Raw genomic sequence first — 18,723 nt, forward strand, 5'->3', positions numbered from 1 at the left:
CCCATCAGAACCACTCGATCACCACTCTATCACGAGGAAGCCTATCTGCTCATTCTGCACTCAACCAGACAAGCTGAGAACAAAGAAGAGAAGAGAAGGCGAAGAAACCACTCGATCACACCCTCATGACATCCACTCGATCGCTTCACTCGATCACAAGGTCGCTGGACCATTCAATCTCGACTTCACTGCATTTCACTCGATCGCAAGACGGAGCCCCTGAAGCCCAGTTTGATCAATGACATACTCGATCACTAGGAAGCTCATTTCAGCCCGTCAGATGCCAATGACACATTCGGTCGCAGGATCATGACGTGAAGATTCGCTATATATTTAGTTTCCTTATTTGTTTAATTTTTTCGCTTATATAAACTACCTCTTAGGGTTTTCCTAGGGCGTCCGCTAGCATCCGCTATTATCCCTTTTTATTTTTCGCTTTTACATTTTCGCAACTTTGATAGCCGCAGTGTTTCTCCTGCGACTTTGTAGTTTCGTTTTCAAGTATTTGATATTCAGTTTTCGTTTAAGTCTTTCGTCATTTCTGTTATCATGTTTTCAATTGTTGCTTTGTTATTGTCTTTGATTATGTCTGAGTAGTGAACTGTATTTCTGAGGATGGGATAGAATAGTTGTGGTTTACTTGGTCGTTTTAGGTGGTTGAGTTTAGAATACTAGAATCCCTTCTGGATTAGTTGCGCTTATTGCTTATTTCACTGGCTAATGTGGAGTATGAGTCCAGACGTCCAGCGCTCAGAAGGCGTTTAATGGGCGTTGGATCCTATTAATTCCAGAGATATCTGACTCTACCCCAAGGGATTGGCTGTAGAGAGGGTATTGACTTTAACATGTTGATTCGATAATGCCTGCTTAGTTAGAGATCGCTAAAGGGATTTAGGTCAGTGTCTAGCTTTACTTGAGGATTTCTATCACGGGAGTGAATTAATCTGTTGTTGAACTTGTTGTCTAGGGATAGCTTCTGTGAAGTTTTGTCAACCGCCTGAATAGATTAAGTAGACCACACTATTCGATTACCCCATCCTTAGGAATCGTTTATCCATTTGATTGCCTGTTATCATTTCTGCTTTGTCATTCACTTGCCTGCTATTGCCATTCCTGCTTTTAATTTCACTTCATTTCTGTTATTGCATACTAGGACTGTTAGAACCAACCAACTATCTGCTTGGCTTGACTTAGAGCTTTCTGATCATATCTCATCTGTTTGCATCACACCGAATTGGATTGACATCCTAAAATACTACAACGACAAGATAGTGTTTTAGGGATTAATTGACAAAAATCCTACTATCAACGTATAAGGGAAAGGATAGGGCATCCTTGAACACAAAGTTGACTTCGAGGTACATGGGTCCATTGAGGATTCTGGAAAGAGTCGGCCCTGTTGCATACTGATATAACCCTATTTTTACTGCTTTTAGCTATGATATAGGTATAGGTTTTAGAGTCAATTTGTTATTTTTAGAGTCTTTTCTAGTACTTTTCAGGTCTTTACATGTTTGGGATTCATTTGGAGATAATGGAGGATTCTGGAGAAAAAGAGAGAATTTATGCAGCTGAAAAAATCCGGAGACGAAAAACCGCGTAGGTGTCGAACGAAACCAATACCTGACGTGATGCAAACCCCGGATTCCACCAAGACAAGACTCACTGATTCAAAGACTAAAACTATGCGGAAGTGGTAATGATGATGAAGTAACCGAATTGATGTTGAATCGACAACACCGAGGGCTAGAGAATATGATTTAAGGGCTATTCCTCGCGAGGATCAGAGACTCTACACGAAACCTAAGTGGTTTGATTCCACAAACTACTTAGAACTCCCAAAAACAATGATTTGATTCAAGACAAAGTATTGAAGCAAAACAAACTGAATTTTCTTATTAATCAAAGCGTGAATACAAAGTAGAGAAACAAAAAGCTTAAATAGAAAAATGCAGCAAAGGTCTAAAATTTAGAAAGGAAACAAATAAATTAGAGAGAACCATGATCTTGTCACCATTGATGTCTTCTAGCCGTTGGGCATTAAAAGTGACGCTCCTTTGACTTGTGGCGTGATCTTCATATATCTTCTTAGGTCTGGTAGATGAGATGGATGGCTGAGATCTTCTGGAGTGAGTAAACGAATTGATCAAGAGGAGGATATTCGATCTTGAGGGAAAAGGCAAGAGATCCTCCGATTAAGTAAAGTTTCTTCTCTCTTGGTTTTGGATGTGTGAACAGAATGTGTGTCATCTCTGCAGCTCCTAAATGTCGTGTAGTCTTAATAAGGGTGAATATAAACAGCAAGAAGTCTTCAAGTACATCAGGTGGCTCTTTGGTTAGGTTAAGTTTGTCAACTAGTTCGTCAGCGGGTTCTTCAGAAAGTCCTTTTAGGAAGTTTGTCAGAAAGCCCTTTTAGGAAGTTTGTCAGAGAGTCCTTCAGCCAGTTCATCAGCAAGTCTATGAGGTGGTCCGTCAGTGAGTCCATGAGCTACAATGTCAGCTCCCATTCTTATATCATCCCCTTCTCCTTGAAAGGGTTTCTTCCTCGAAACTATCTGACCTACACCAAGAGTAAGCAAGTTTGCTTTCATGCGGTTTTGTGACTCTAACGTCATACCTTGATGTTGTTTAGGATTGCTGCGCTATGGTGCGTCAGGTTATTCAGCTTGGATCAGCATGGAGTGGTAGACTCCTCTAGCTGCATGTAGCTCCAGAGTAGGGACATGGCTTTTCATGAGTGATGCGGCATGTGGTGTTTTGCTTCTTGTTCCAAAACCTTAAAATGAGTCTTTTGGCGAAGACAAGTGCATTATATCCGTCTTTTGGGAAGAATAAAAGGACTTATCAACATAAAAATTAACTCTAGTGTTAGCACATACCTTAGCTTTAATATGCATTGCTCGAACAACTTTTTGATCTAATGGGGCAAGAGTGAAGTTGCGGTTGTTGAGGCAAAAGGAATATTGATTGGTGCGACCATTGTGACTAACTTCGCAATCATATTGTCATGGCCTACCAAGTAAAATATGTCCAGCTTGCATAGGTGCAACATCACACAAGACTTGATCTTGATATTTCCCGATAGAAAATTGCACTTCGACTTGTTTTGACACCTTTATTTCCTCTTTGTTATTAAGCCATTTAAGCTTATATGGCCTTGGATGATCAGTGGTGTTGAGTTCTAGCTGTTCATCAAGAGTAATACTAGCAATGTTAGTACATGAACCACTATCCACAATTAAATGACATACCTTATCCTTGATGGTGCAACGGGAATGGAACAAGTTATCCCTTTGCTCCGGTTCTTCCGTGGTTTGTTGGGCTGAGAGAACCCTTTGAATGATTAGTAGCTCACCTACATCGGGATAGATGGTGGTTGATTCATCGGAATGCATCGACTCCACTTTGTCTTGTGAGTCATAACCGTCATCGGGTGTAAACCATGACTCGCTTGTTGGGACAGTCTCTTGCCATATGACCTTTACCTTGGCAATTATAACAAATCATTTCATGTGATCTTTGAGGGTTAGTAGACTTACCTCGTTCAACATGGTGGTCGTTTGATTTAAAATGTGACTCAACCGCAAGGGATTTTCCTTTGTTTATGGTTTGTGGAGCTGGTGCTTGTTGTGGTGTGTGATAATAAGTTTTTAAGATCAATTATCCTAAAACACTAATCATATCGTTGTAGTATTTTAGGTTTTCAATCCAAATGGGTGTGATGCTAACAATCAAGATGTGATCAGAAGTCACTAAGTCAAGCCAAACAATAACAAGTTTTGGTGTGTTCTACCAGTTCTGAGTGAACATGCAGAAAACAGAAAATCAAGCAGAAAGAGTAAAACACTGGACCAACACAGCTCGTTGTAGAGCACTGGGTGTGGTCGAGTGACAGGTCGAGTAACAGATAGTAAATAAAACAAAAATACTCGACTGCACAATCTGTTGTCAGACAACTGGGTGGTCGAGTACCAGATCGAGTAACAAGAAAGAATTACAGAAACTAAACAACAGATGACAAGATGCAGTAAACAACAGTAGAGTAAACAATAAAATCAATCAGATAAAGAATTCCCGAGGATGGGGTAATTGAGTAGTTTCGTTTCCTCAGTTTACAGGTGATTGACATGCTCAATAAATTATCCCTAGAGAACAAGTTCATTAACCAAATTTAAGTGCCACCGCAACAGAGACCCTCAAGTAAACCTAATCCCAGACTCAATCACCATTGACGAGAGCTAACCTAACATGCATTACGAATCAACAAGTTAAAGCCAAAACGCTCCCTGCAACCAATACCTTGGTACAGGGCCACAAATCTCTGGAATTAGTGGTTCAGACATTTCATCGAACACCTTTTGGGCGCGGAAATGTCTAGGCTAAATTCTAGTTGATCAGAAAGCAATAGGCATTAAGCACAACTAATCCAGAATGGATCTATCAATCAAACTCAACCACCTAGCATACTGAGAATTCTATACTACTCTAACTCATCCTTAGAAACCTATTCACTAGTCAGACATCATTGCAGAAAACATAAACGTTGAATAGAATGAAAACATGATAACAACAGTGTAATAGCAAGATGATAACAGGATGAACAACAGTAAACCAAATGAAGAAAAAATACTGAATATTGAATACTGAATAGATAAAGAGAAATCCGGATTACAAAAGGTCTAGAACATAGTGTCTGAGGAATAAAACCTAGATAAAAAACTTGTTCTCGAAAATGTAAAGTACATGCTACTTACAGCAAAATATTCCGAAACCCTAATACTCAAAACGACGCAGTATTGGGACGGATTAAGAACTGTACTCGACCAAGGTGGTCGAGTGAGAGGTCGAGTGAATAGCTGGAGTCTTCTTTTCTTCCTTGTGCTCGAGTGTCTGGTTAAGTGCGGAATGGAGAAGACTTTGAAGCTCGACATCGAGTATGTAGTCGAGTGATGGTGATGGTGGTAGAGGTGAAGACACTCGACCAGGTGGTCGAGTGAAGTGATCGAGTGACTCTCGTGGTGGTACTCGGCCAAGGGGTCGAGTGATGAGGCGAAGTAGTGAAGTCCTATACTCGACCAGGGGGTCAAGTGGTCTGTTGAGGTCGTGAAGCGTCTACTTGACCTGGGGTCGAGTGATTTGGCATGATCAGGTCCGCTTCTTCCAGTAAGCTCGTCAACAACTCCAAATCACCTGAAATCAACACAAATATGTTACATGCAAAGTGATGACAAATGATCAGAAATGGTATAAAACAGTGATGATAAAGGGATGCTCAAAACAGGCAAAATGCACACTTATCAACTCCCCCAAACTTAGTCTTTGCTTGCCCTCAAGCAAACAATTAAGAGAAAGTTGGAGGTGAGGTTTGAAAGCGGGGACTCAGAGCCAAAGCACCAGATAAACCAGATGAAATCAATGTCCAAGTTGATTGTTCTAAGCTGCGATATGATCGAATTCTACTCAAAAACGTTAGCCATGCCTTGTTATTAATCAATCCGACTCATATGCTCGAGCTACACATGTTTTCAAATCTACCAATCCCTTTAACATTCATTAGCTCTTGAACGTGAATCAAGCAATGCATCATCAATGAACTCATTTGGCTAAGGTAAAAGGTCAAGAGACAAAGATGGTCCCTTACTGAATAGGCTTCAGTAACAGGGGATCTCTCAAAAAATGATTAAGCTTTAGTATAATGCTAAAGGTAAGTCCCAAGCTATACATACAGAGATAAGATCCCATCTACCCGGAATATATCAAATGAAGCTCTAATGGTAATCCCATCTCCCATCTCAATATAAGAACTTAACTCTACCCTTTGCATCCATGAATCTTTTAAGCCCTTTTTTCAATTATTCTTTTCTTTTCTCTTAACTCTAGGAGAACTTTCTCAACACTTTGATACATCTAGCGGATTTGGATTTCTTTAACAACTAAGGTTCCTGTTTTTAACATTTTAAAACCAAGGGCTTTTGCCTATCTTCAATAGCTAACAAGAACTCTTTCTTTTCTTTACAAATCCCAAAACCTTTACTAGACTTTTTCTGCTTCTTTAGCTTACTTCACCTAGAGTCTTTTACCTTTTCTCATCAATGAATCAACCTTTTTGTTTTTCTTTTAAACACATACCAACCCAAAGTATAAGCGTCCACCTACTCCTATCTAGTTCGAAAAATGCGAACTAGAACTACATGAGACACTATCTCTGTCGTTACGAACCTAACACTTTCTACCAAGCTTAATCGGAATAAGACCTCACAAACACTCACAAGTGATATAGGGCTTGAAAGAAAGTCTAGGTTTTGGTTTGGGTTAACTGCTCTAATAAGGAGAGTCAGCTACTTGGATTAACAAGAGTGATCAAAATGAATAAGAAAATCCAAGTATTTTAGGGTATCCATGAGTTCAAATTTTGATGCAGAACTGATAATTAAAGATCTAATTCAGGTTCAAATTGATAGGGAATGGTATCAGATCATGACAGTGTGGTCGAGTAGAGCAATCTAGGCATGGTTCAGTTTTACTTCAATTTCATTGACTACGCAACAAACAACTAGCAACGAGGGCACAGAGTTGATCTTGTGAACCAAAATGCTTACAAGGCTATCTCATCATTATCCCCTATGCATATGCAACAATCCAAAATGAAACACTCTAGACTCGATCCTAAATGTAATGCAACTACATAAACATTTTTTTTTTGTGAAATCATTTTCTTAAATTTTTCAAATTTTTTTGGTTTTTCTATGCCTTAGATGAATGCAGACTCAAGAGTATATACAATGCAACACACACTTCCTGAGCCCTCCCCCAAACTTAAATCACACAGTCCACTATGTGAATAAACTTGGAAGAGAGTACTCGGGACAAATCCAATCACAAAAACAAAATAAAGAACAAATTACAAGAGATGATATAATACAATGGTGAAGTGAGGCGCTTACCTCAGTCGAAGAATGAACGAAGTTGGTCGTCAATGGCTGCCTGTGATTGCTCCCAGGCCATAGACGAACTGCCCTGTTCTGTATCAGCTCCAGCAGGTGGGTACTCGACCTCATCAGCTCTGTGGCGGCCAACACCGCTCTGAGGATACTCGACCTCTCTTCTTCTTCTGCGGCCAGCACCGCGGTCGCGTAAACTACAAGACTGCAGAAGTCGTCTGCTCTTGCTGCTAGATCGAGTGAGTGTGGTCCTCCACTTCCTCCCTGATTCACGAGGCTCGAATAAAGAATGCCTCGCAGGGACATGCGAAATCTCCTGCTCTCTATGCTCAGGCCTGCGCCGACTTGGCTCAGGCGCGTCATATCTCCTCGAGGGCATGTCCGGAGGGAGTTGTCCCTGCGGAATAGCTGTAGTGGAAGAGGAGCAGCTGATCTTGTCCTTCAGAAACTGGATAGCCCTGAGGCATTTGGCGAGTAACTTATCCTGTTTCTTGCACCACTTCTGCAGCTTGCTATTGTTCCTGTGAGATTCGCTCAAACTCTTGCTTTCCCTCGCTGGAGGTATATGCTCACTAAAATGATACATGCTCGTGTCAAACACCGCCTCATCTACATCATCTGTCTCATCAACATCTTCTTTTGTAGGTCCTTCGGTGTGACTAATCTCCTCAGTCTGCGGACTGCCCTCGAAATAAAGATCTTCAAGCGCAGGCTTGAAGTCAATGTTCCTTTGCTCGAGAATCCTAGTAGCGTCAATGCAGGGGAGAAGAATGTTGGCGATTCGAATCGATGAATGCTCGAATCTGTAGCGGTGAAAGTCGCCAACCATGTCAAACTCCAAGAACTCACATCAGCGCAAGTGATCCAAGTCCATCATTCTCGGTGCTAACCCTGGCTCCTTGAGCGGTACTCCACAAGCTTCCAAAATTGGCATCACAACGCCACCCACGCATAGTGCTGCCTCTCACCTTCTTCTTGCCGTTTATCAACGCCCACTTCCTGTATCCACACAGGTGGATCAACAGAGGCATTACTGGTGGTGCGTTGTTGAGATCGCCTCTCAAGACATTCTTTCCCTTTGTACGGCGGAGAATCCCTGTAAGCGCGAAATCTATCATCTCCATGTCCGTGTTAGACACGGTGCCTGTGGACTCCCTCGAGTAGAAAACGTTGGCAACCGAGCACTGAAAGTAGCGGATCACAGGACTCCGGATTTGGTTGCTTTTGGACCGTGCCGAGTTTAGCGATAATTGTTCCCAATAGTAGCCCACAAATCCTTAAGCTCTTCCTTGTCAAACCTGGGTTTGGTTCCCTTTCCACTAGTGAAACCAAACAGTTCTTCCAACTACTTGATCGAAAGCTGATACCGCTGTTCATCCACTGAGAACGTCAAGAACCCTAACCCCATGGTATCCAGCTCAAAGTCCGTGAGACCCTCATACATCTCCACTTGCAGTAAAGGAACTCGATTGTCTCCTCCTTATAGGCAGCATAAGGGTAAGACATGAGTGTCTCCAGATGACACTTCTCGAATTGATGCTGCACGTCCTCCAGTAACCCCAGCTCGACTAAAGTCTCATAGTAGGGATACCTCGTTCCCCAGAAGTCGTTCATCTCAAAGAATCTGACATACTCCTCCACTGTAACCTCGTCGGGTTTGTTCAGCAGCTTCGTCTCCTTGTGCCATGACTCTGGCTCATACTCAGTTTCGATATCCTCATCAATCAGCTCATATCTACTCGACATCACCCTCTTTCCTATAGCGATTTCAGCTCTTCTCTGATTACGTCGAGCTGCGGAGCGTTCAAATTCATCCTTGAAGCTCTCGTAAACATGTTGCTCTCTCTCCGGTCTAGTGACCAAGACTCAGCTTCGTTTACATTATAATCAGGATCCATTGAGGATTCTCCATTGTAGTTACTCATAATGAAACCTGAAAACAAATGAAACTCAAAGATAAACGTTAATACGTTAGTCCCAACTAAACCAAAAACACAAACCAACAGAGTAAATCGGTCGAGTATACCTAAACCGGTTCTGAATTTTTTTTTTCGGTTTGTGGATTGTTGATCGAGTGATATTGGAAGGTCGAGTGAAGTGACGGAGCTTGAGCGGTGAAAACGATGAGGCTATGTAGGATCTGCGGTCGAGTATAGTGAGAAATGAGTTGCGGTGGTGATTCCTTTGTGGCAAGCGATCGAGAGTTGGTGGAGGACAAGCTAGTGATCGTGAAAGCTGAGAGAGTCGCTGATTCCTTGGCTAAGTGGTGATGAGCGTGAGGCAACGAGCAGCCGAATTGGTGGTCGAGTATTTGAAGAATTTATGTAGCGGCGAACAACCATGAGATGATGTGAGAAAAGGTGAAGAGGTCGAGTGATGTGTCGATGACTCCTTGAGGTCGAGTGATGAGGCTTCTTCGTTTGAGAGAGAGAAGAGGCGGTTGTGTGGTGAGGCTTGGACAGAGGAGAAAGTGATGAGGAATCGAGTGAAGTTGAGCTCGTGGAAGAAGAGAAGAAGGTGGTGGCTTTGGTGAAGAAGTGAGCTGCGGCGGTGGTCGAGTGATGTCGCGAATGGAGAGATGATGGGCTTGAAGGTGATAAGTATTCAGTTGTGAAGAGACCGAGTGAAGGTTGAGGAATCGAGTGTTGCAGCAAATGGTGAGCTCGAGTGCGTGTGGAAGAGATGAGTTCGTGTTTGGTCGATTGCGTGAGGAAGAGAGATGGTGAGCTCGAGTTTATGAAGGGATAACGCGATGGGATCGAGTGAAGAGATAAGGATAGGTTGAGTGATGGAGAGGAGAAAGAGATGGATTCCGTTATCTTTTTGTAGTGTGCGTGGGAGACATGGCATCAGCAGTGGGTCCCTCGTCTGTCTCTTTGTTCTGAATCATTACTTTTTCTTCACTAGGAAAATCTCAGGAAATCCCGCAATCTTCTGTAAACTTGATACACTCCCTGTAAGACTCTGTAGCTTCTATTTGTCGAGTAAAATGATGATTTAAAATTTTTTGGGTTTTAAAAATCACTCATACTCGACCAATGTACTCGATCTCTAAGTCATCTGTAGAGTAAAAGTTTTGAATTTTTACTCTAGCTTCACGTTATTCCTCTAATCCTGAGAACCACAAACACAACTAAAACAAATAAAAAATAACAAGAAAGTAAAAATTATTTACAAGGATAATCATGGGACTTCCTCCCAAGTGAGCTTATTTAAAGTATCTAGCTTGACTCCTCTCACTTATCAAGAAGAAAATGAATGATAGAGAGGGTCTGCATAGTCCTCTCTGATATCATCATCATACCCAGCGTCCTCCCTGGAGAGGTCTGCAGCAGAATACTCAATTCCCCTTTCTTCAAAATAGGCTTATTTCTCTTCTGGAGGGTAATCTGTCTCTTTAGACAATCTTGAAGTGAACTTTTTTCTCGGGATAGTGTTAATCCCGCCTTTAGGTTGAGCTTCCTTCTGCATCTGATTCAGCTTACTCCTAAGTTCCTCGACAGAGTGAGCTAGCTTCTCTATAGCTTCTTCTTGCTCATCAGACCTCTTTTTAAGCTCTTTTACTTTCTCAGTCTCATATCCTTCTCCTCGGATCACTCTATAGTCTTCAGAGTTTTTTTCATCTTCTGTTGACCCTTGTGGAATTTTGTTGATGCCAAACTGCAGCTTGATGTGCTTTCCAAGGTTGAGACTTATTTTCCCTTCCCTGACATCTATCACTGCTCCCACTGAAGCTAAGAAGGGTCTTCCCAAGATTAAGGGATCCTTATGCTCTACTTCCATATCCAGCACCACGAAGTCTGTAGGCACTTATACTCCATTACTGGTAGATCTTTCAGCATGCCGAAGGGTTTTCTGGAAGACCTATCCGCAAGGATCAAAGTCAGGTCACAAGGTTTGTACTGAATAAACTCTAACCTTCTTGCCACTGAGAGTGGCATTAAGCTGACAGAGGCTCCGAGATCGCACAGGCAATCGTTGAAAGCTAATTCCCCAATGGAACATGGTAGAGTAAAAGATCCAGGGTCTTCTAACTTTTCTTGACCAATCTTCTTATCAACAGCTCGAGATGGAGAAGCATCACATTCATCATCTGAGTCGTGATACATCGTGATCCTTTCCAGTTTCAGATTTCTCACATCTTTGTGAAGATCAGGAATGAGGTTGAGAACTTCCATTAGTGGCATCACTGCTTCAATCTCGTCTAGCTGTTTTGCTGCAACAGACTTGTATCTCTCTATCCACGCTTTCATGAATGTCCATGGGAGAGCACGTGAGGGTAATGGAGTAGGTTTAAATCGTTTTACCATTCTCTCGATTGAATGAGATGGCGAGAACCAACAGAATGGTTGAATTCAACAACAGAGACTTCAATCTGAGTAGAAGCCTCCCCTTCTTGAACATCACTGTCCCAAGTGATTAAGTCAGGGACAGGTCGAGTTGGCAGCTCTCGATCATGGCAGATAGTGATGGCGTGAGCAGTTGCATACTCCTTTGGATTTTGTATTGACTTCCCAGGAAGTCCTGTAACTTTAGGTGTAGAGGTAGATGCTGCTTGGCTTTCCACGTATCTGACTTTGGTGTTCAATGCCTCCACTTTGGAATTTAGGTCATTGTAGCTGCAGTCCAGCTTATGGTGCAATTCAGATAACTTCTTAGCAATTTCGATGGAGCTAGATGCTTGTCCCTGTAGCAGATGTTGTGCCATCTGTTTCATTTCAGCATCAGGAGCAGCAGGACTTTGGTTTTGCTGAGGTGCAAACCCAGGTGGTGGTTGCGGCTGGTAGTTCCCCTGAAATTGCTGCTTGGGAACGAAACCTTGGTTGTAGGGAACAAAAGGTTTGTTCTGACCTTGTTGTTGCTGTGGAGGGATACACATGATCCTGAGGATTAGCAACGTTGGTACTGCGGTAGGAGAGGTTGGGGTTGTTGGTTTTGAAGTTGGTGTACCCTTTGTAGCCACTCTGGTTGTTGTTGATGTAGCTGACTTCTTCCAACTGGTTGCCCTCCCCATCTTGGACTTGATACTGCTCGTCATCAACAAGGAAGTGCACATGCTTCTGCTGGCTAAGAAGAATCCTGTCCAGCTTGTCATTCAGCGCTTTGATCTCCTTTCTGTGTTTGTCATCAGAGTCAGTTGTGCTTCTGACGGTCCTATCGCAGTCCTCGTTGTAATTACCATCTAATTGAGCTAAGTTCTCAACTAATTCCCATCCTTCTTCAACATCCTTGTTCTGGAAATTCCCATTGCTGGCGGTATCCAGAAGCATTTTGATGTGTGGTAGAACTCCTCTGTAAAGAGTGCTGAGCAGAGAGGCTTTAGTGAAGCCATGATGAGGGCATTGGTTGGTATAACCCTTGAAACGCTCCCATGCTTCACAAAAGCTTTCACCAGCCTTCTGTAAAAAACCAGAAATCTCATTTATGAGTCTTGCAGTTCTAGCGTTGGAGAAGAACTTTGATAGAAAAGCCTTCTTGCAATCATCCCAGGTGGTGATTGAGTCATGGGGCTGATTCTTCTCCCAGATGTGTGCTTTGTCGCCCAAGGAGAATGGAAACAAACGGAGCTTGAATTCGTCTTCACTGACACCATTGATCTTTGTTAGGTTGCAGAGCCTATCAAATTCATCAAGGTGGTCGAGTGGTTCCTCCATTGGTAGACCATGGAATTTGTTCGCCTGAATCATCGAGATGAGACCACTCTTAATCTCAAAGTTGTTGTTCTGGATAGAAGGAGGTGCAATTCCTTTCCTCTGACGATGATCCCATGGTGCATCTCCAGCACCAGTGTTGGTAGGGCCATTTTGTTGATTCTGTTTGTCAGCCATTTCGAGTGGTTGCTGGGGCAAAAGGGTGACTGTGTTTCTACTTTCTCTGAGTTCGCGAGCTATGCAGTCCATGTTGTCGTTGAAAAGGAAATTCTGGGGGCCTGTTGATCGAGTTTGCATACAGCAGAGGTGTACCTGGATCAAGAAGACAACAAGAAAAACACACAGTTAGTAACAGAAAAAAAAATTGAAAAAGAACTTGATCTAAGCGAGTCTAAAATCTCAAATGTAACAAACAAACACCCAATTGGCAACGGCGCCAAATTGATAATAGTTTTTTAGTCAATTATCCTAAAACACCAATCATATCGTTGTATTAGTTTAGGTTGTCAATCCAAATGGGTGTAATGCTAACAATCAAGATGTGATCAGAAGTCACTAAGTCAAGCCAAGCAATAATAAGTTTTGGTGTGTTCTAGCAGTCCTGAGTGAACATGCAGAAAACAGAAAATCAAGCAGAAAGAGTAAAACACTCGACTAACACAGCTCGTTGCAGAGCACTGGGTGTGGTCGAGTGACAGGTCGAGGAACAGACAGTAGATGAAACAAAGATACTCGACTGCACAGTCTGTTACCAGACAACTGGGTGGTCGAGTACCAGGTCGAGTAACAAGAAAGAATTGCAGAAACTAAGCAACAGATAACAAGATGCAGTAAACAACAGTAGAGTAAACAATAAAATCAATCAGATAAAGAATTCTCGAGGATGGGGTAATTGAGTAGTTTCGTTTCCTCAGTTTACAAGTGATTGACATGCTCAATTAATTATCCCTAGACAACAAGTTCATTAACCAAATCTAAGTGCCACCGCAACAGAGACCCTCAAGTTAACCTAGTCCCAGACTCAATCACCATTGACGAGAGCTAACCTAACAGGCATTACAAATCAACAAGTTAAAACCAAAATGCTCCCTGCAACCAATACATTGGTACAGGGCCACGAATCTCTGGAATTAGTGGTTCAGACATTTCATCGAACACCTTTTGGGCGCAGAAATGTCTGGGCTCAAATTCCAGTTGATCAGAAAGCAATAGGCATTAAGAACAACTAATCCAAAAGGGATCTATCAATCAAACTCAACCACCTAGCATACTGAGAATTCTATACTACTCTAACCCATCCTCAGAAACCTATTCACTACTCAAACATCATTGTAGAAAACATAAACGTATGATAACAACATTGTAATAGCAAGATGATAACAGGATGAACAACAGTAAACCAAATCAAGAACAAATACTGAATACTGATTAGATAAATAGAAATCCGGATTACAAAAGGTCTAGAACCCAGTGTCTGCGGAATAAAACCTAGATAAAAAACTTGTTCTCGAAAATGTAAAGTACATGCTACTTATAGCAAAATATTCTGAAACACTAATACTCAAAACGACGCAGTATTGGGACAGATTAAGAACTGTACTCGACCCAGGTGGTCGAGTGAGAGGTCGATTGAATAGCTGGAGTCTTCTTTTCTTCCTTGTGCTCGAGTGTCTGGTTGAGTGCGGAATGGAGAAGACTTTGAAGCTCGACATCGAGTATGTAGTCGAGTGATGGTGATGGTGGTAGAGGTAAAGACACTCGACCAGGTGGTCGAGTGAAGTGATCGAATGACTCTCGTGGTGGTACTCGGCCAGAGGGTCGAGTGATGAGGCGAAGTGGTGAAGTCCTATACTCGACCAGGGGGTCGAGTGGTCTGTTGAGGTCGTGAAGCGTCTACACGACCTGGGGGTCGAGTGATTTGGCATAATCAGGTCCGCTTCTTCCAGTTAGCTCGTCAACAACTCCAAATCACGTGAAACCAACACAAATATGCAACATGCATGCAAAACTATCCTAAACATACAAAGTGATGACAAATGATCAGAAATGGTATAAAACAATGATGATATGATGATAAAGTGATGATAATGGATGCTCAAAACAGGCAAAATGCACACTTATCAGTGTGGGTTGTGGTTGGCTCCACGAGTTGTCCTTGGCTCTGGTTTTAGTGGAAGTCTTCTTCTTGATTTGTTGTTCACGTTGGATAGCAAGGTGAAGAACTTCTTGTAGTGTGTGGTAAGGTTGTGTCTCCAATTTTCGTTGTATACGGTTTTGGAGGCCATCTACAAACTGGGACATGTGAGATTCCTAGGTCTCCTCAAGCTCAAGGCGGCTCCTTATGAGTTCAAATTCCTTATAATACTCCTCTACACTCCTAGATCCCTGAAACAAAGCACGAAACTGTTTTAGTAACTCGCGGTGGTAGTGAGGGGGTACATACCTTTTGCGAAGCTCAAGCTTCATGTCAGGCCAGCGTGTGATTTGTGCGTATCTAAGCCACCTCTTCTCAGCTACTTCTCGGTTCCACCATGGTAGGGCATGATCTGTAAGACATGCAACCGCTAGGGTTATCTTCTTGGGCTCCGTGTAGTGGTAATACTCAAATAGGTGCTCCATTCTTTTCTCCTATTCCAAGTAGGCTGCGGGATCAATCTTTCCAGCAAAGGTAGGTGCGGTGAGTTTCACTTCTGGGGGTAAGTTTCTTTCGTCCTCCCTCAGTCGGTTCCGGTCTCCTTGGTTTCTCTGGTTGAGATAATCAAGCTCCACTTGTCTTGGATCAGGTACTTGTTGTTGTTGTTGAATGTCTGGTGGCTCCACATCTTGGTTAAGATCAAAGTTGACCATATATAGGAGGTGCTGGTTGTACAACAGGTATCAGACCAAGTGGTGCACCGTTCGGGTTTGGCTGCTCCCATTGATCAAGGCGTGTCTTACATATTCCTAAATCAGCTTGCATTGTGTTCATTTGAGTAGTAAGATTCGTGATAGGTGCCATGAGTGTCTCCATAGTAACAAGATGAGGTGCATCTCCCATCGTGGTACCTCGCAAAAAAAATCAAAACAAGAACTCAAAGTTTGTTCGATAAAAGTAATACAGGAACTCCTTCAACAAGTAACTCAGAAACTTGATTTTTTTTTTCTTTTTTAATTGAAATTTTAGCAAACGCATTTTAAAACTAAGAAAAAAATTTTGTATGGGTTTTCTAGGATTTAAAAGAACTATAACAACAAGAAATTATTTTTTTTTGAGTTTTTATAGATTTTATAAAATTGAAATAACAATGCAGACAAAAATTAGCTTTTTATGGGTTTTTGTATAAAAAATTGAAAAATGAATAGAAAGACTAACAAGGAACGAATTAACCTGGTAAGATAGGAGCGTTTAAGCTCAGATACCAATGATGCAAACCCCGGATTCCACCAAGACAAGACTCACCAATTCAAAGACTAAAACTATGCGGAAGTGGTGATGATGATGAAGTAACCGAATTGATGTTGAATCAACAGCACCGAGGGCTAGAGAATATGATCCAAGGGCTATTCCTCGCGAGGATGAGAGACTCTACATGAAACCTAAGTGGTTTGACTCTACAAACTACCTCGAACTCGCAAGAACAATGATTTGATTCAAGACAAAGTATTGAAGCAAAACAAACTGAATTTTCTTATTAATCAAAGCGTGAATACAAAGTAGAGAAACAAAGAGCTTAAATAGAAAAGTGCACCAAAGGTCTAAAATTTAGAAAGGAAACAAATAAATTAGAGAGAATCATGATCTTGTCACCATTGATGTCTTCTAGCCGTTGGGCATTAAAAGTGACGCTCCTTTGGCTTGTGGCGTGATCTTCATGAATCTTCTTAGGTCTGGTGGATCAGATGGATGGCTGAGATCTTCTGGAGTGAGTAAACGAACTGGATCAAGAGGAGGATATTCGATCTTGAGGGAAAAGGCAAGAGATCCTCCAATTAAGGAAAGTTTCTTCTCTCTTCGTTTTGGATGTGTGAACAGAATGTGTGTCATCTCTGCAGCTCCTAAATTCCGTGTAGTCTTCATAAGGGTGAATATAATCAGTAGGAAGTCTTCAAGTACATCAGATGGCTCTTTGGTTAGGTTAAGTTTGTCAACTAGTTCGTCAGCGGGTTCTTCAGAAAATCCTTCAGGAAGTCTTTCAGAAAGTCCTTCAGCCGGTTCATCAGCAAGTCTATCATGTGGTCCGTCAGTGAGTCCATCAGCTACAATGTCAGATCCCATTCTTACATCATGACGGCAATTCGAAGACGCAATTTATTGATGTTTTGAAGATTTCCAAATTCGGCCCAGAACATTTCCTTATTTCTAAAGAAGGCCCATCACGTGTTTTAGGTCATATATATATATATATTTATAGTTTTAAAGGTCATTGTTTAGACCTAAGCTTGGAGAGGCTAATCTCCTTATCTCTTTTGTACTTTGGGAGCAAAACCCTATGGAGACTCCCTTTGGAGAAGATCTTCTTTACTCTTTCTCTTGTTATTATTGATTTCTTATTCATACTATGATTTGTGTTTCTTTGATCATGTCTGAGTAATCCACTTGTTAGGTGTAGGGTTTCTCATTAGGGATTCATATTGTTTAGTAGATCCCCCTTTGTTAGGTTATCTGTAGAATTCTTTATCTTTAATTGTTCTAAATGCTAGATCTACATTGATCACCTAGAACTTGATCCAGACCATTTTTATGCCCACCATAGGTATCTTTAGGTGGATCTATTATTTGATGAGCCTGGTTTATAGGTGTGTAATAAGAATCGGCCTATCTTCTAAGGTGAACAATTGAACTCGTTTAGAATGCATGTTTAGGTTAAAGATCTCTCGGCTTCTCCGGTTATTCTTAGCTATAGGCATAGGGAGTTTCGCGGAACACCACTGGTTATTCTATAATTAGAGTTTGAGTTTAAGAATGGTTCGATAACAACCTAGCTATTATTAGATTTACAAACCAATTGTTTCCTGAGAATACCCTAAGCCTAACGTTTTTACTTTCTTGTCTTACAACCTCACAAAGTCACAATCTGCTATTGCTTCCTTTTGTTTCTTTTTATTTTCATTACTATCTTACTTAGCTTAATTCAAAACTTTGGTCTATTGTGTGATTTGAGAGCTTTGTGGAATTCGACCCTTAAGTGCTACAATCGATCTCTTATTTGAGAGAGTAGTCTTAAGGCAATTTGACATATATCACTACTTCTAGAGTAGCTAAATAGAACTTGACATATATCCTAGTTTCCAACACAACCACTAAGGCTGGAGTTAATCTCACTGCTCTTCCTTTTACCTCTTCAAACAGTTAGTATTCATAGATCTTGACTTCTTGTTCATACCTGATATTGAGACCAATGTGATAAAAAGAATGTGTTTCTCTTCCATTATAAAAAAAGAAAGAAAATGAGAGATTGACAGGATTTTCAGACAGTGTATAGGGGTAGAAATGTTTTCTATGACCCTATTATTATATATTATCTAGAATGATCAATTACAAAGGTTCGAAAAATGCCGAGAGTGTCGATCTAGTATGCGAGTTCCCCTTTGTTTACTCTCTAAAAAGAATAAGTCTGGGGAGAGAAAGAACACCAAAGAAAAAAATATATAAATAATGGTCGATTTATCATGGTATAGTAAAAGAATGAGTCTAGAAGGATCTTGAATGTTAGCTTGTTTGATGAGACCCAGCGATGAAAGCGTGGTAGATATAGTAATAGAACTTAGGTATGGAATCTAGAATGTTGTGTAACCTTGCAGAGAAATACATGTTGGTTAGGTTTTGATTAGAACTGCTAGACGAATTTGGTTAGGATGATCAAGGCAATAAGCTAGAGAATGTTCGGAGTTCCTGTGTTTTAAAACCTCTTCCACAGGTTCGGCTTTTGTGTTTTGCTTGAGGGCAAGCAAAAGCTAAGTCTGGGGAGTTAATATATCCCTATTTTTACTGTTTTTAACTATGATTTAGGTATAGGTTTTAGAGTCTTTTCTAGTCGTTTTCAGGTCTTTACATGTTTGGGATTCATTAGGAGATAATGGAGCATTCTGGAGGAAAACAAAGAATTTATACTGCTGAAGAAATCCGGAAACTAAAATGCACGTAGGTGTTG

The 18,723-nt window shown here is 41.4% G+C and overlaps 1 protein-coding gene and 5 pseudogenes across 6 annotated transcripts; all 6 read right to left on the bottom strand.

The window, feature by feature from the left end:
- Positions 1-2,909: 2,909 nt before the first annotated feature.
- AT1G42003 lies at positions 2,910-3,541 on the bottom strand (annotated as a pseudogene; the record flags this gene model as incomplete). The annotated part of the gene is made up of 1 exon: positions 2,910-3,541.
- Positions 3,542-4,759: 1,218 nt separating this feature from the next.
- Positions 4,760-5,329, bottom strand: AT1G42040 (annotated as a pseudogene; the record flags this gene model as incomplete). The annotated part of the gene is made up of 1 exon: positions 4,760-5,329.
- Positions 5,330-6,754: 1,425 nt separating this feature from the next.
- Positions 6,755-9,963, bottom strand: AT1G42050 (annotated as a pseudogene; the record flags this gene model as incomplete). The annotated part of the gene is made up of 1 exon: positions 6,755-9,963.
- A 199-nt stretch (positions 9,964-10,162) lies between these two features.
- AT1G42060 lies at positions 10,163-12,889 on the bottom strand (annotated as a pseudogene; the record flags this gene model as incomplete). The annotated part of the gene is made up of 1 exon: positions 10,163-12,889.
- Positions 12,890-14,085: 1,196 nt separating this feature from the next.
- On the bottom strand, positions 14,086-15,560 carry AT1G42070 (annotated as a pseudogene; the record flags this gene model as incomplete). The annotated part of the gene is made up of 1 exon: positions 14,086-15,560.
- Positions 15,561-16,391: 831 nt separating this feature from the next.
- Positions 16,392-16,847, bottom strand: AT1G42080 (uncharacterized protein; the record flags this gene model as incomplete). Its single annotated transcript, NM_103417.1, has 1 exon — positions 16,392-16,847. The coding sequence occupies one exon, from the start codon at positions 16,845-16,847 to the stop codon at positions 16,392-16,394; it is 456 nt and encodes a 151-aa protein (NP_174957.1).
- Between the last annotated feature and the right edge of the window lie 1,876 nt (positions 16,848-18,723).

This window comes from Arabidopsis thaliana (genome assembly GCF_000001735.4).
Source record: "Arabidopsis thaliana chromosome 1 sequence".
Lineage (NCBI taxonomy): Eukaryota > Viridiplantae > Streptophyta > Magnoliopsida > Brassicales > Brassicaceae > Arabidopsis > Arabidopsis thaliana.